Source organism: Terrapene carolina, unplaced genomic scaffold (assembly GCF_002925995.2).
Source record: "Terrapene carolina triunguis isolate 2854851 unplaced genomic scaffold, T_m_triunguis-2.0 Scaffold23, whole genome shotgun sequence".
Taxonomy (NCBI): domain Eukaryota; kingdom Metazoa; phylum Chordata; order Testudines; family Emydidae; genus Terrapene; species Terrapene triunguis.
Genome location: NW_020664374.1, coordinates 11,444,388 through 11,460,468, shown reverse-complemented (window position 1 = coordinate 11,460,468; position 16,081 = coordinate 11,444,388). Strand labels below are relative to the sequence as shown.

The 16,081-nt window shown below is 39.4% G+C and overlaps 1 protein-coding gene across 1 annotated transcript in view; it reads right to left on the bottom strand.

Annotated features, from left to right (window-relative positions):
* Positions 1–1,386: 1,386 nt before the first annotated feature.
* LOC113406217 (F-box-like/WD repeat-containing protein TBL1X) overlaps positions 1,387–16,081 on the bottom strand; it is a 57,114-nt gene continuing 42,419 nt past the window's right edge. Inside the window, exons 9-14 of the mRNA XM_026649541.1 lie at positions 11,803–11,924; positions 7,814–7,888; positions 5,829–5,956; positions 4,468–4,633; positions 3,385–3,486; positions 1,387–2,838 (exon numbers count right to left, since the gene is read on the bottom strand). Coding sequence (XP_026505326.1) covers positions 2,812–2,838; positions 3,385–3,486; positions 4,468–4,633; positions 5,829–5,956; positions 7,814–7,888; positions 11,803–11,924 — 620 coding nt within the window. The 3' untranslated portion in view covers positions 1,387–2,811. The remainder of the gene's footprint in view (positions 2,839–3,384; positions 3,487–4,467; positions 4,634–5,828; positions 5,957–7,813; positions 7,889–11,802; positions 11,925–16,081) is intronic.

Genomic DNA, 16,081 nt, shown 5'->3' with positions numbered 1-16,081 from the left:
CCTTTATGTAACTCAGCAGAGAGAAGATGGTGCTAATTCAGATGATTTCAAAAACGAAACATGCTTTTTTGACACCCACAAAGTATCTCCCAGTTAAAATTCCTGGAACAGGCTCCATCAGATTTAGATATGTCTGTGTAGCAAGAAAGCCAGGCAACAAAAGCAACTGAACTAAAATCACCTATCTTGACATCACCACATCTTGATGTTTGGCCGGTTCAAGAGTCACGCAAACTGCAAACCCAGAAGAAGCACACTTCTGAGCATGTCTTCTGCAGCCCCCCAAAACAGATGCTGCTTTCCTGTTATCCTTGAAAATTCAACCCAAGGCTACCGGGCATCATAGGCACAGGCTTAAAATGCTAACCATAAACACTCACAATGCCACTAGTGAGTAATTCTCTCTTCTAACAAGTACTCTTTTTCCTATCTTGAGCTTAAACAGGTCAGTCTAGGCAGCTATTATAAAACAGTTCAAAAATGTCATCTGGGCATCCTAAAGTCTAATTCTCTATGGATTTATTACCACAAGGAAAAGAACTTTTGCCTTCTTCCCACCTTCCATTCTTTGGGGGTAAAAAAGAGCAATAGCAATTAATAACCAATGTTCCACATAAATGTTTCTACTTCAGGACTGAAAAATCTTAATAGTTTAATTCTTTTAAGTACTTTCTGATCTCCAATCGTACATCACAAGGCTTGCAATGTGTGAGCCGTGGTTAGTTCCTGTGAAAAGGCCAAGATACTGTCAGTGTGTCATAGTAAAGAGAGAAAAACCTCAGATGAAATAAAATATTAATTCCATATACTAAGTAACTTGGGCATTTTCACACCACTTTAAGCATTATGGGTCAGGGTCTTACAAATTACTCCTGATGGGCAGCCCCACTGAAAGAAACGGGTGAGATTCTGTGCGGCACCTCTTGAGAGGCACAGCACTCAACTTGCTATGGAGGTACTATGGTGGCTTTAAGCCACTTTTGCACTGTTCTGATCCTGGGCTACTCCATGGGATGGAGAGGGCCCTGGCATGGTTTAGCTCTTAGGGTGTCTAAGTTATGGCCACCTCCTTGAGCTGCTCCATGGTCTACAGCACTGCCGGGAATCTCCACAGCACCGTATGCTGCAACCCTGCCCACGGCACATCTTTTCTGCCCCCCAACCCTGTGCCCTCTGTCATCATGATTTGCAAAGCATCCCAGAAGGCAATCTAATAGCTGTCTTCTGCAGTGCCTACACTAGGGGAATCCAAAGGGGAAGGAGTGATCCTATTAAATCTCTGGTAAAAGTCCCATTGACTTAATGGGAAGAGGATCAGCCCAATGTGATGACTAGTGGAATGAGGTACTAGTCCGCATGGTCTAGATAATACTTAGAGCTCCCACGAGTGCAGAGGATGACCTCTCAAGATCCCTTCCAGTCCTATGAACATGACTGAGAGTGACAGAATGCAGCATTAATATGAATTTGGGACCATTTCTCCAGGAAAGAGCATACACAATTGTTTTCCTTTAACTACTACAGGTATTTGGGTATATGGACCCAAATATATGAATTCTGTATATATAACCTCAAACTTCTGTATTCTTTTAATACATGTACATAATCATACCACTACAAAAATAAAAATTAGTCCATGTAAACTTCTGGCTGCAGGAAGAGGTTATTGTTGCTTAAAACCTGATAGTTGTTGTATGAAATGACATTTTCTTACAGAACTTTATGAGACAAAGGAGAGGAAAATGATACTGCATCTTTAATGTACCTTGGATTCCACTTGAGTCATTCTTTTGCTTGAATTACACAAAGCAGTCTACGTTTGGTGGCTATTTTAGGCTTTTAAAATTATGTTTAACATAAAAAATATTTTTTTCCAAAAATACACTGGGTTCTTTCTCTTAAAAGTCATCTTTCGCCTGTAAAAATCTTCCCCAGCACTGCATTCTTCTATAAAGCACTTATTACACAATTTGCTGAAAGTGCCCTTGAGATGCTAAGATCTGAAGCATGGAGGATTTTAAAAAAATAGGCGGGGCGGGAGGGAGGGAGGGCGGAGAAAGAGGAGAAGCAGACTGTCGAAAGTTTTTGTTGTCATGTCCAACTGGCTGCATCTACTGTGGGCACACAGGAGGGGGAAGGAGGGAGAGAGAGAGAGAGAGAAACAAGAAGGAAAAGGGAAGGAAAAATAAAAAGAAAAAAAAAATCAGTTCCAACCTAAGCCCGGGATACTCCAGGACATAATATTCCAGCTGATAGAAAAACCACTGAACAAAAAAGTAGTCTAGAAAATAGAAAGTGTTGTGATTACAAAGTTGCGCATGTCATCAGTACAAACTGGTCTTTGAATGTCCTTTGGGAGAGCAACTGTAGTGTCCAAATTGGAAGGAAAAAAATACACCACCACATGGAGGAGGATTTTTTTTTCCCTTTTGGTTTATCACAGCATTTTGCTTAGTTTGTTTCTTTATTATTATTTTTTGGCACAGCTTTTTTTTTTTCAGCCATCAAAGCAAGTTCTCAGATGCAAACCAAACAGTGCAGTCTCTAGTTGGTGGCTTCATGCTTCCAAGGCTGAATATTCCAGGTGAAAACCATACTCTCCCCCTTTGAAGTGACTGTGTTTTTACTCCTTGATGAGGGTTATGGGCAAAATACTAGACTTCTGTGGCCAGGGAGAGTTGGTTTCATTGTACACACTAACTTTTTTCAAGTTTGTACAGTTCTGGAGCTGTTAAGAATAGTTTTGAAGAGTGCTTCTCCCCACACATTCACTGCTGGTCCATTTGAAATTTCTTCTAAAACACTTCACCTTTACTTCCGCAGATCTAGAACACAAACCTAGAGGTGTAGAAAGAAAAGACCCAAGAGTTAGAAACATTTCTGAAGGCTATTCTGGATTCTTAATGTGTGTGCGCTCAGGTTCTAATCTTGTAATAAAGCAATTTACCAATAAGTTAGATAATGCATCATGGAATACTGACTGGGGGAGAATTCTGCATTCACCAGCTAATGAGCTGGAAGATGTAAAAGTTGTTTCTCATCTCTACTTGTTATGGTTCTGCATGACAATCTGCAGGATTTACACTTCAAGGGTCATGGAGGAGAAAGAAACAGTAGTGTTTGTGTTTCTTTAATCATAAACATATTTCAAATAAAGGGTGGCAATCAAGGAAATGTGCATTGAGGGGCCTGATATAAAGCCCCTTCAAGTAAATGGAAAGACACCATCTACTTCATGGGGCATTGAACTGGGCCCTAAATAAGGGAACACACCCACCCACCTCTGAGCTTTGTCCAGAGAAGGCAACAGTGCCCAGAACTTGTGTTGGCCTCGGCACAGGATTTTCCCCAAAATATTTACAATGAATGAATACAAATGTTTACCGATCCGTCTGATGCACTTGCTCCCACTTTGTCTCCTCTCGCATTCCAACAGACTTCAAAGATCCCTCCAGTGCCTCTGTAGCTATGTACTAGAGTTCCGCTCTAGAAAGCAAACCAATTTGCAAGATTTGACTTTTACGATATTTTATTTTTATGTGGGCACTTATGATTGTGGGTTTGCTATGAGGTGCATTGGTGTCTACACTGTGAGGCACAAATACCAGGGGTGAAATCCTGGAACTATTCAGGTCAATGAGAGTTTTGCCATTGACTTCAATAGGACCAGGAATTCACCCAATTGTCCTGTGAAGAGTTGGGATCCATAGTGTATACATACTTGTCTGTAGCCCCATCCCAAATCCACCATCCCCACCGACTGGTGGGAACCACACCAGTTTCACTGCCAGGAGGGTCCCTGCGATTTCTAATACAGAAAGAAATATTGAAAATTCATGTCCTGAACATTTTTACTTCCTAGGGAAAAAAAAGAATGCTGTGTACAAACAAGCATAGCTCAAATCATTCAGCTTGTTCCTGGAGCAAGCACTGCTAGGAAGTCACTATGAGCCCAAAAAGCTTTCTGGGCATTAGTCTGCAAAGAAGTAACTCCAAGTATCCCAGTTTATCGCAGAGCCCTGTTATCCTGTCAAATATCAGCTCCATGAACCTTTGTAATGATGATCTCTTCACAAATATGTAGTACTCTTAAAAAATTAGTCCTGTGCGTATCTGAATCTCAAATGAACCCAGCTTGCTGCTTAATAGGAGCATCAATCATTTCTAAAGGCTGCTGCACTGGCAGCTTGACATGCCTCATGTGCCCAGTGCAGTTTCAGCTACACACTAACATAAAATTGAGACAATTGATTTTCTTGGCACAGTTCCATGTTCAATGAACCTTTGGCAAAAATGTGAAAGGACAGGCAGCTCATCATCTCACACCATCAGCTCAAACGGTTTTCATGCCATGGTCAGGTTCACAAATTCAGTGCACACAGATACATACATTTTCCATTTATCATTTCTGTTATTAATGTTTCAGCTAAACCGCTTTTCATTAGTGTGTGGGAATCAAACGAGTACCTGAGTATTCCATATATGGACACATTTGTCAAAGGACCCACTGGCCAGGTATTTCCCATCAGGACTAAAAGCTACACTGTAGACAGGTTCTTGATGTTTGGTTAGTGTATGAATGCAGACTCCTCGTTCAACGTCCCACAGCCGAACAGTAGAATCGAATGAAGCACTACAGGAAAGAGTCAAACACAAGTGAGTACTGACCAGGGTACTAGTTTATCTGCAGTTTGCAAAGATACTGTAAACAACTTGTGAGGACACATCTCACCTACAAACAAATGTGCACCAATACTTCAAACAGGAGAGGTATAGAAGGGCTGAGATCTGTCAAACCCTCTTAAGTGAAAGAAATTTATTACGGTGGATGTGCGTATTTGGAACTTTTGGCTTCACTGGGGGGTTTTGTGGGTAGCAGTAGGAATATAGGAATTGCCCTACTGGATCAGAGCAGCTGTTCATCTAGTCCAGTATCTTGTCTCTGACAGTGGCCATTACCTGCTACTTTGGAGGAAGGTTGAAGTAACTCTGTAGTGGACAGGTATAGGATAACCTGCCCCAGGGAAAGTTTCTTCCTAAGAGGATTTGATCTCTTATCTAACAAATGAATTTTGCTTCATATTCTCTAGCATAGTGGTCCTTTACCTTCTTTCACCCTCCACCCAGAAGTCACTCGTTGTTTCTTACCACAATCCACCTAAATCCAATGTTGTGGACTAGGAGAAGACCGCTGAAATCCCCTGTATTGTATAAAAAAATCCCAAACCCAACAATCTTCCTTCCAAACAAAACAAAACTACTTGACCAACAAAATAAATAAATAAATTTAAGAGACAACGCTGCTAGAATATCATACAGAAGATAAAGTCATTATGTGCCAATTAGCTAATCAATCCAGTCGTCCAGGCATCTATTGACATTACTAAGATTAAACAGATGTCTAAAACTGGATGAAGTTAAATCTTGAATGGACTTCTTTAGGTGAAAGTTTAACAGCCACCCGAGTTGTTCTACACCACTTAACAGAACTATAAAAAATATCAATATCTATATAGTTTTGCTTGATGGCCCTCATTAGAGTACATCCAGTTGGTTTAATGGACTGCCAGATCCATATATTATAGGGCTTCAATTAAACATATTCATTTATATAAACCAGATACCTGGGTGTTGGGTGCAGTGGCAACTGTAATATTTTTTTACTAAAGTAGTTTGTTTAAAAATTAAGCACTATATGGCTTCATTTTCCATGTTTGTTATACGTTTCCTCCCTCTTTGGTCAATCCCCTCTCATCCGCTAACAGAAATTATTTTCAGTTTTATTTGCTGAGAGCCTAGTAAAAACCACCAGTAGGTGAGGATGTTACCTTGCTAACATGATATTGGAGTTTGGGTTGCTGGTGCCTGGTCCTGTAGGACTCCATTTGATAGTATAAATCTCTTTGCTGTGAGCCTGAAGGTCATGTACACATGTATCTTGCTTCATACTCCAAATCTATGTCAGGTGAATCAGGAAAAAAAAAATCAGCCATGTATCTAAACTTTGCAATCTTTTCTCAACTCCTGGCTTTCAATCCTTCCTATTCTGTTTGTATATGACAATTGTGTATATATTGCAAAGGCCTTGCAAATTTAACTGTGTTTATTCACTAGATCAAGAGAAGCTGACAATTGTTGCCCTGGCCATGGAATCTAACCTGAATTTATATTACATGTTTCAATCATAGTGTGAATTTATCAAAACCATTTTAAGTATGGCTTAGATAAATCTTGATTGTTCCAAGCATCCTGCTGGTATTCTGATTTGTTTTACTGATGTCTTTAATAGCATGTTTGATGGAATCAAATCAATAATTTATGCACCATTATGCAAGGCAATATTTCAATATCAGAATAAGAATAAGTTGAATGGACATTACATGTTTTATAGTGAAACTGCTCTGCAGCTGCCCGACAAACCAAAAACCCTCAACTAATCTTTAGGGGGGAAAATAATCCAAATTACAGATATTCAGTGGTAGAGAGATACTGGAAAAGCAATAATGCTCAAACTCACTGGATACAAATTAGCAGCAGGAGAACAAGCCAATGTGTTTGTGAACCACATATACAGCAGTATCAGAGGGGTAGCCGTGTTAGTCTGGATCTGTAAAAAGCGACAAAGAGTCCTGTGGCACCTTATAGACTAACAGACGTATTGGAGCATAAGCTTTCGTGGGTGAATACCCACTTCGTCAGATGCAGTATTCACCCACGAAAGCTTATGCTCCAATACGTCTGTTAGTCTATAAGGTGCCACAGGACTTTTTGTCGCTATATACAGCAGTGTAGAATTACTAATGAGGAATGTGAGAGCACAATCTGGAAATAGCACATGCTTTGGGGCATCTAAGTAACAGAAAGCTGTGGAGAAATGGGGTGAAATTCAGAGAAAATCATTAAGAGAAATGACTAAATATGGATAGGTAATTTATTAAAATTTATATGGGTGTGGGTGAACAGAAGAACCATCTAACAAATATCTGAGGTATAAAGCACCAAGGAGTTAGAGGGTGAAACTGAGCAAAATATTATTTAGGCTGAACATGATGATCATGATGGTCCCTTCTGGTCTTAAAGTTTCTCAGTCTATAATTTATAATTGTGAGATCCTTTTAGGGTTTGTCTACGCTTAAAAGTTTTGCCCCTTTAAATATACTGATGCTTATACTGGTACAGTTTATTCTGGTTTGGGAACCAAAATAAAATACACTGGGTAAAGCATCTTTACTGTGGTATAACTCCACCTGCACTAGGGCTTTTACCAGTATAACTACGTCAGCAGCAAAAAAAAAAAAAAAAAAAAAAAAAAATCACACTCCTTACTGACAATTATATTTTTTAACTATTGAGTGTGGATGAGGTTTTAGACTGGAACAGTCTTCCAGGTGAAATGGTGAAAACCTTATTAGTGTATTTACTGTAAATTAGGGTGGTTAAACACTTGTTAATGTACAGTGAGAATCAATCCTGTGTTGGCAAGGAGACAGGATGACCTAAAATATGGTCTTCAGTTCAAACTGCTATAATTCCATGACAGTGACATATTAGACAGTAGATCCTAATAGAAATAGCATGCTTCAGTTTTCTGTCTGCTTCTCTTTGTTCATTCTTATTTCACTCAAAAATGGTAAGATGAAACCACCATTCATGCAGAGAGTTTTAATAGTATGGTAGCATCAGGCTGGGGGGGAAAATGTAAACGGAGACAAAAAGGTCTTTTTTCACAACATGAATGGAAAATCTTATAAAGTAAATTTCTACTGGGGAAAAATACTAAGCAGTCTGGAGGCAAGCCATCAAATTACATTACCTTTAATGTCATATCATCAGAGCAGGATGCTAGTAGCATACCAGAAGGGTCCCATTTAATTGCATTGACTTCATTCTGAAATAAAGATTGATTTTCTATGTGAACATTCCAAGTTGCCTGCATTGTGCCTGGCACCCAGCAGAGGGCACTCAAGTGTTATTACTCCAACAAGTGAAACTATTGAAAATTACATTACATTCTTCATTACCTTACATGTGAACACATCCCTTTTCACATCACACTATCCAAATACATACGAGGAAGGGAAACCAATTTTTTGTGTCAATGAATGATCCACACAATTAGCTACCATGTTCCTGACATAACTGGTGTCAGGAGCAAAGTCTGGCAATCATCAGATTCTTCCCACACGACAAAATATTCAACAAACCCTAGTCCCAGACCATTTAATGGTGCAACAATTACAGTACAGACCCGTTTATGGGCGGATGTCGGGAGTGAAGCCGTCACGACCGCGTGTTAACGGACCGTGGGTTAAGAGGGCCAGGCTGAAAAAAGCATCTATGATTCACTTAGGAAAAAAATGCCATTATTCTCTGCTCTTTCATGCTCACATTTTTTTTCTTTCTTATGATGTCTGTCATTCGCTGCAGATGAACGAGTTCGATATTTTCTGCATTTTGCTCCTCCATAAATCTTACAACAGTTTCTACAACACTAAGGGCTTCTGTGGGCGAAATTTTGACCTTTTCAACAAAATCCTCGTCGTCACTGTCATTTAAGCCTGCATTATTAGAATTCTCACCATCACTTTCACGGTCCGACGTAGCCTCGCAGCCCGTTAATAATTCTTCCTCGGACAGAAATTCTGAAATCGGGCAATCTTCATCCATCTCCAGCCACTCAGTTATGATTTCAAGCGACGTATCCAAACTAAAATCTTTTATCATTTGAAAGAGAAGTTTACCTTTATCCTCTTTTGTCTGCGTGCGTGTTTGTAGGACGTCTTCTTCTGAAAATCCTTCAAAGTCTGGCTCTGAATCAGTGCTGGAGTTTTCCGAGTCTGAGCGGTCTTTGACAGAAAAGGCATCACTGAGAGCCTTCATCCAGCAGTTTTCAATGGACTTTTGTTTTACTCCATCCCAAGCTTTTTTAACTAAATAAATAATTTCCTTCATGTTTAACTGTTTCAGGAATTCGGAAATGCCTGAAGACGTGCATGACACGATCGCCGAACTCAGCTCCTGTCGATAATTGTTTTTAAAATTCTGAATAATGTCCTGGTCTAAAGGTTGAATTTTTGATGTTGTATTGAATGGTAGGTATAGCACTCGAATTTTTCCATCTCTCGATACCAGTGATTCGGCCAGAGAATGGGCTGGACAATTGTCAAGTAGCAAAAGTGCTTTGGCTTCGAGTTTCTTCGACTGCAGATGCTTACGAACAGCTGGAACAAAGCTGTTGTGGAACCAGTCATCGAAAATGTGTCTCGTCATCCAAGCATTTTTGCTGTTAGCGTATATTGCTGGCAATTTGGCTCTATTGAGGTGATTAAAGCAGCGAGGGTTATGAAAGCGGCCAATGAGAAGAGGGGTAAGCTCATGACTGCCCGTCTTATTACTACAAAAAAGAAGAGTCACACGATCTTTTATCTTTTTAAATTTAGTTGTTTTCTGTGTCTCGTAATTAAAAGCTAAAGTCTTATCAGGTAGCAGTTTTGCAAATAAAGCTGTTTCATCACAATTATAAAGTTGTTCTTTGTGGTAGTCTTCATTTTGTAAAATAGATTTTAACTCGGCGGGAAACGCATTTGCGGCCAATTCATCGGCTGATCGGTTTTCTCCAGAAATCGATACCTGCGCTATGCCATGACACTTTTAAAAACAACTTATAAACCCCTTGCTGGCTTGGAATGATTCATCCCCCATTCAATTTCCAAATTTTGTTGCTTGGGCTTGAAGAATTGGCCCACTTAGCGGCATTCCTTTCAGCCTTTCCTGAACAAACCACGTGTGCATGGCTTTGTCTATTGTGGATTTTGCTGAATAGCGCACACGTTTTCGCTTAAGTCTCGCAGCAGAATCGATATTTTGTACAAAGCCATTCAGTTTAGATTAGTTTTTTAGCCATCCTCGGAGAGTTGATTCGGCAATCCCAATATCTTTTGAAACTTTGGATGGGTTTCTCCGCTATTTACTCGATCTATTGCAGCTAGCTTTTCTTCTACAGTGTAGGAACGCTGACGCTTGCCCTCTGCCATTATATTAGGCCTATGGTTAAAATTTTCGAATGTAGTACAGTATATATATTACTATATAACTACAGTACTACTGTATATTATCTATCTCTCTAGCGTGACAATGACTAAGTGTGCTTGATACGTCTTTACCAATATCGGTAAAGACGTACAGTACAACACGTTTCCACTCCGAACTTCCTGTCGATTTCTGTCAGTGAGTTAGCGAGCAAATCTATAGTGCTACATAGCAAGTTCCTGTACTGCATGTTAACGAGTCTCGCGTGTTAAATAGGTAGCACTGGGAGGCATGGCGCTACCGTGCGTTAAGCGGATTTGCCTGTAAACGGGTCGCACGTAAATGGGTCTGTACTGTAGATAATTTAAAACAATTTCTGAGGTTGACATTCCATTCATCTAACAATTACCTTTTCTTAAGAATATATATGCATATACATATGCACACACACACACACACACACACACACACACACACACACACACACAAAGTTCTACGGACTGTTCTCAAATAGTGCAACTCTCCAGAGGTACTTTGTCTATACCAGTGTGTGTACTAATGTACTAAGACAAAATGCAACTTGGAGCATTAGCTGGTTTGTGGTCTTTAAAACTGGATCAACTTCCAAACCACCTTTCAGTCTGAAAACCTTGTTATCCACTATTTGTACAAATAACACCTGCAGCGACGATAACTATAGGAAATTAGGGGACATTTTTTTTCTTTGTTTTTCTCCAGCTTACTTTGTGTATTTGACAACACTTTGTGTGTAGTCAGACCCACTGTTTCCCCTATCTAGTCAGTCAGTTCCCCTGTTTCCTATGGGCCTTTCACATGGTAACGGGGGAAAAAAGCATTTTTAAAAGAGAAAAATGTGTTGTAAGAACAGTAATTGGGTGGAGTCCTCGGTGGCAGGGATACTACCTGAAACTATTTTTAACTCGTTTCCCCCTCAGATACAGACACACAATTTCAGCTGTAGTTAACAGGAGTTGCACACACATATTTGAGGCAGGATTTGGCCCATGTGTGCAATGGAGCAGTCAGTCCACTCAATAGAAAACATCAGCCTATGGATGAAGGCCTATTGTGGAGGTAGCAGCACCTTTTGAGAAAACACCAGCTTAATTGAGAATTGTAGCCAACAAGTCTCCATATGGACCAATTCTCCCTCAGGGGGAGGTGGCCAGTTGAGGAGAGTTACTAAAAGTGATTTTATACGGTAGAGTAGCTCAGCAGTGTTCTTGTGAAAGAAAGTCTGCAACATTAGCCTGTGGCTACCATTAAATAGTCACAAAGAGAGATAGTCAAGAAGAGAAAAAAATGAGGAGTATATTTCAGTATATAGGCAGGTGGGGAATGGGGAGAAGGATAAGGGAAGTATCTCTTAACGGATCTGATCCTACTCGACCCAATTAATTCTACAACTGAACAATGGTTAAAAGTAAATTGTTCCCTTCGTCCTTGTAATTCACATCACGTTGTTAAAGAGATTACAAAAGCGGAAGATGAAATTTTACTGATGTATCTCTGAGTCTTTAGAGTCAGTTACATGTAAATGCCCTCACTGTGTGAGCTGAGGGTTTTGCCTGCATGTTGTGATTTAGAAAAGTGAATCTCTTTTCAAAGACAGAGAGTCATTTTTACAGAGTACGTCTTTGGGGAAGGAAAGGGATATAAACACCGTTGGTCCTAGAACACAGAAGCTGTTTAACATCACCAGCTACCACATGCTAGTAATGACTCCTAAAATTTCAAACTCTTTAAACTTACTGTGTGTCCTTGAAAGGTTTTGACTGGGCGATCACAGCCAAGTCTGCATACGTGAATGCACATGTCAGTACTGCAGGAGGCAAAAGTAGTGTTGTTCTGCCAATCTACATCCAGAGCAGGGGCTGTGAAGCACAAACAAAAGAGTGAATGTTAGAGAATATGGCAAAGAAACAGCTACCCAAGTCATTCTCCCCATGCCACCAACCTGACCAAGGGCACCAATTAGTGATTGGCCTATGATAGACCTGGAACAGTTCATTGCTATGTGGATGTCCGATATGAAAAAAATATACAGTAGTTCTGTAGTTGTTCTAGGGACTCTGTTTATTAGCTACCTAGCAATGGGTACCATGGATGCTTCATATGTTACCTTCCTGTGAGACTCCTTAGGTGATGACCAGATTTAAACCTATAGTTGTGTGCACTTTTGTTAATCTGGTTTTAACTTGTTTTATATATAGATGTAGTTTAATTTGGTAAGGAACCAACTTAAGATAAATCGATTAAGTGAAATTAAAAATGTCCACAAAGATTTTTGCAGTGCTTTAACTAAATTGTTTTTTAAACCAATTTAAAGTTAAACCAGTACAACTTTTACTATAGACAAGGCCTACCACAGTTGCTTTCTTTTGTTGCCAAAGACAGAATTTAGCTGCCCTCTAAAGGATGGAATGAGATCTGTTAACAGAGGTATTAGTTTTCATTCTCAGGACACTTATGTATGTGTCAGTAATAATGACAATCTAACAGGATTTAGAAAGGGGTTAAAGTTGAATTTATTTGTGGTGAGGATCTAATGTAGGTTTATTGTTAAAATGGTGGCAAGACCTTTGAAATTTTTTTAGCCAAAGTTGTTCTGAGCAATGTTTTTTAAGTATAAAGATGGAAGTATGTCTCCTTTGGAAACCAAAAAAATTTATTACATTTAATATATTTTGTTTTGACTTTATCCTCATGAAACTAAGCACCTTAGAGTAAATGTGTGTAATATCTAAAACTGACAGGAGAGAACATGCCTCGTGAACCATCATGGGGCTTTCTTTAACCCTCTCAATTAAAAGAAATACTGCTACACTGGCAAGGCAGAAATGCTTCACAGAAAAACATCATGTATAGAATTAATGATGAAACTGAGGAATTCTGTGAGAGAGGGGAGGAATTCTGTCTGACAGAAAGGTGAGGAAAGCATGCATGTTTAAGAGAGATCACTGTAGCGATGTGGGCTCAGTATGGTTAGAGGGGATCACGAAGCAGCCCAGGATTCTGTTTTCACAGTGTTTCTCTGCTATTATTTTTCTGCTGCACAGTTTTGCTTCATTGTTTTAAAGTCAATAAAGATGTATCCTAATCAACATCCGTACCCTTTTTCTGGGGCTAATAGAAAGAATGAGAAATTGCGGTCCAAAAGTAATTTTCAGAAAGCTGCGTGCACCTAAAATTATGGAATTACAAAGGAAGTGTCATTTGAATCATAAACGGGTTGCTGGGGTGACACGATAATATTGGCAGGATTTCATATTCACTGGTGTGGTTTATTTTATTGAATCATATGTTTACTCAGAAAATAAGTAAATAAAATGTATTGGAAATAATAACCAAGTATGCTGTATGAAAATGAGTAACTTGACTAAAAAAAAAAAAGGTTACAACAACATTTAATAAAAGCAACAACTACACATTTCAAGAATTGCAGTTAGAAAGCAACAACTTCCTCATAGTTCAAGGCATTTGGCTTCTGCCCTCACGCCTCATTGCACATTTAAGCCATATGGGTATTCAGAATAATCACACACCTAGCTATGCATTACTATTTAGACAATGCTATCAAGGCATTTGGGGATTTTTGCATGACACTGAAAATGACAAGACCAAAGCTTTTCCTTGTACTCCTAGCTACGTGTTTAATACTGTAATTTATATGTTGTGTTAAGAATGATCTTTCTTAAATACGGCGCAGGCATTCACTGAAAATTTTCCACAAATGAGCACCCAAAATAAAAGAATATTTGCTATTATAAGGCTACCAGTGACATACTGTAAAAATCAATTAGCTAAACTCCTCTCATTAGTGACCCAGTACCAATTTACGCTTGGGTTGTGCTTTGTATGTGCGTTCAAACATCGATCCATCTGAAAACAGGATTCTCTCACTGAATTTTAATGAAATGAACGTTGGGAACGTGTTCTAGTTGAAGTCTGATCTGGTGGCTGGGAAGAATAGTAGTAAATCTTTATAAAAGGGCTAATCAAATCGTGGATGCATGCAAGATACCTACGAGCCCATTGTGAAAGTTATGGGAGTTTTAGGTTTGGACCTACAAGACTTCACCAATCTGTCAGGGAACTTCAGGGGCATGGAGGCCTCCAGGCCCAGGTAGAATAGGACTCTGACTCATCTAGATTAGGATAAAAATGTTGTTAGGATGTGTTGGCTAACATCCTCACTCACATGTTCTAAAAGTCTAGTGTAGACAAGGCAGTACAGATTTTAACACATGCTAAGCAGGTCAAGTTAAAGTCTCAGCTCCCCCCCAAGGTTTTAAATGGCCCTGATTAGTATATGTAAAAGGCAGTGTGCCTTGTCTACATTAGACTCCTGAGGTGATATATGACCTTCCCTAGACAGAGCACAAGTTCCTGCCACAGAACAGTTTGCTCTGGGGAAGGTTGGCTGCAAGGCCAAACCTAGGCCTCTCATAAGGATCTGATCCAAAGCCCACTGATATCAATGGAAATACTCCCAGTGACTAAAATGAGCCTTGGATTAGACCTATAGGTTATTGGCCAGGCAATAGTGGAGATCCCAGGGACATCCAGTATTCATAATTGTTCTATTCCATTTTGAAAATTAACATAATCAATCTGAAATGAACAATAATATTAGCACCCACACAACCGTCATTCATTCACACCTCCTGAGCCCAGTGAAAAACATAGCACAGATGGTGGAAGATATGTCCTGAACTCTTTGTAATGCGGATAGAGATTATTACATTACGTTGGAAGACCTAATCAAGTTACCAATTAATATAAAAGGAAACCATGAGGTGTGTGTATGATGCACATCATTCCTGAAGGATGACTTTGTTTCATATGTACTCCTATCCAGTAGGAACACTATTCTAGGGAGCTAAGAGGGTGTAGGTTTTTCATCAGTACATCACTTTACAGTGCAGAGGGTGATTTTACAGAATACTACTAACAAAAAATAAAATTCCACAATGAATAACATGAGTACATTTGCAAACAGAGACTGCTTTCTCCATGCAGGCAGCTTAGTGCACGGTTTTATAAGATAAGTGGCAAAAAGCAGTGAAAATCTGATAGGAACATGGACTATCAGAATACTTTGTGTTTTCTGAGGAATAATAATTTCTACCTGCATCGGAGGCCAGTAATGGTTATAGGTTGTTCAAAATGGGAAAATGAGTGATGTTTTAAATATGTTAGCTGACTAAATGTTAGCTATTTAGCAAACTAAACATGCTAAATAACAGGTGTTTAAACATAAACTTAGCACCTAGTTTAGATGAAGACAGTGATGTTTAAAAATGCATTAGCTAGTTGTGGTTAAACCCAAGGGGAACTATAATACTTCTAGAGCCAGAATTTGGATTTTGTTACTAATTATAATGCCAGCTTGATAAGAAGATATATCACTATATGACTATGCCTAATAAAATATTTAATTTTAAACATTTTTCCAATGTTAGGTTTTGAATTCAACTATATCACCCTGTAGAACCGGTCACGTGGGGATCCAAGATTAGGTCATAGCTTGCTTGTTGCCCAAGACGCTTGGTAGCATGCTCAATTGCTGTGGAAGAGGGAGCATCTCTTGCCACTGTCTAGTAGAGACAGGGCCAAAACCCCAGATCTGAACACCATCACACTTTTTGGGGTGGCAGATTTCAGAATCTCAACCCAGACCTGGCTTTAGCAACTGACCTCTAAAAATGGGCCAAACCAAAATCCCAGATCAGACTTCAGAGTGATCAAATTCCTCCCCTGGATCTGAGTTTTGTAGTTTGAGAATCCCCTTTGGCCAGTGCTTGGAAACTCTGGAGAGATCTATATCTAGTGCTTCGCAGCATGGGACTTTAGAAGCAGGTGGAGAAGAAATGCTGGAGGTCCCCACAAAAACAAAAAAATGAACAAATGACAATTCCTAAAAGGCAGGGTCCCCATGTTAACCCTAATCCAGCTCAAGCATGTAGAAGCTAGATGAATAATTCCTATTAGGTAATTATGGCTGGGAAATAATCCTCTACTAGAATTT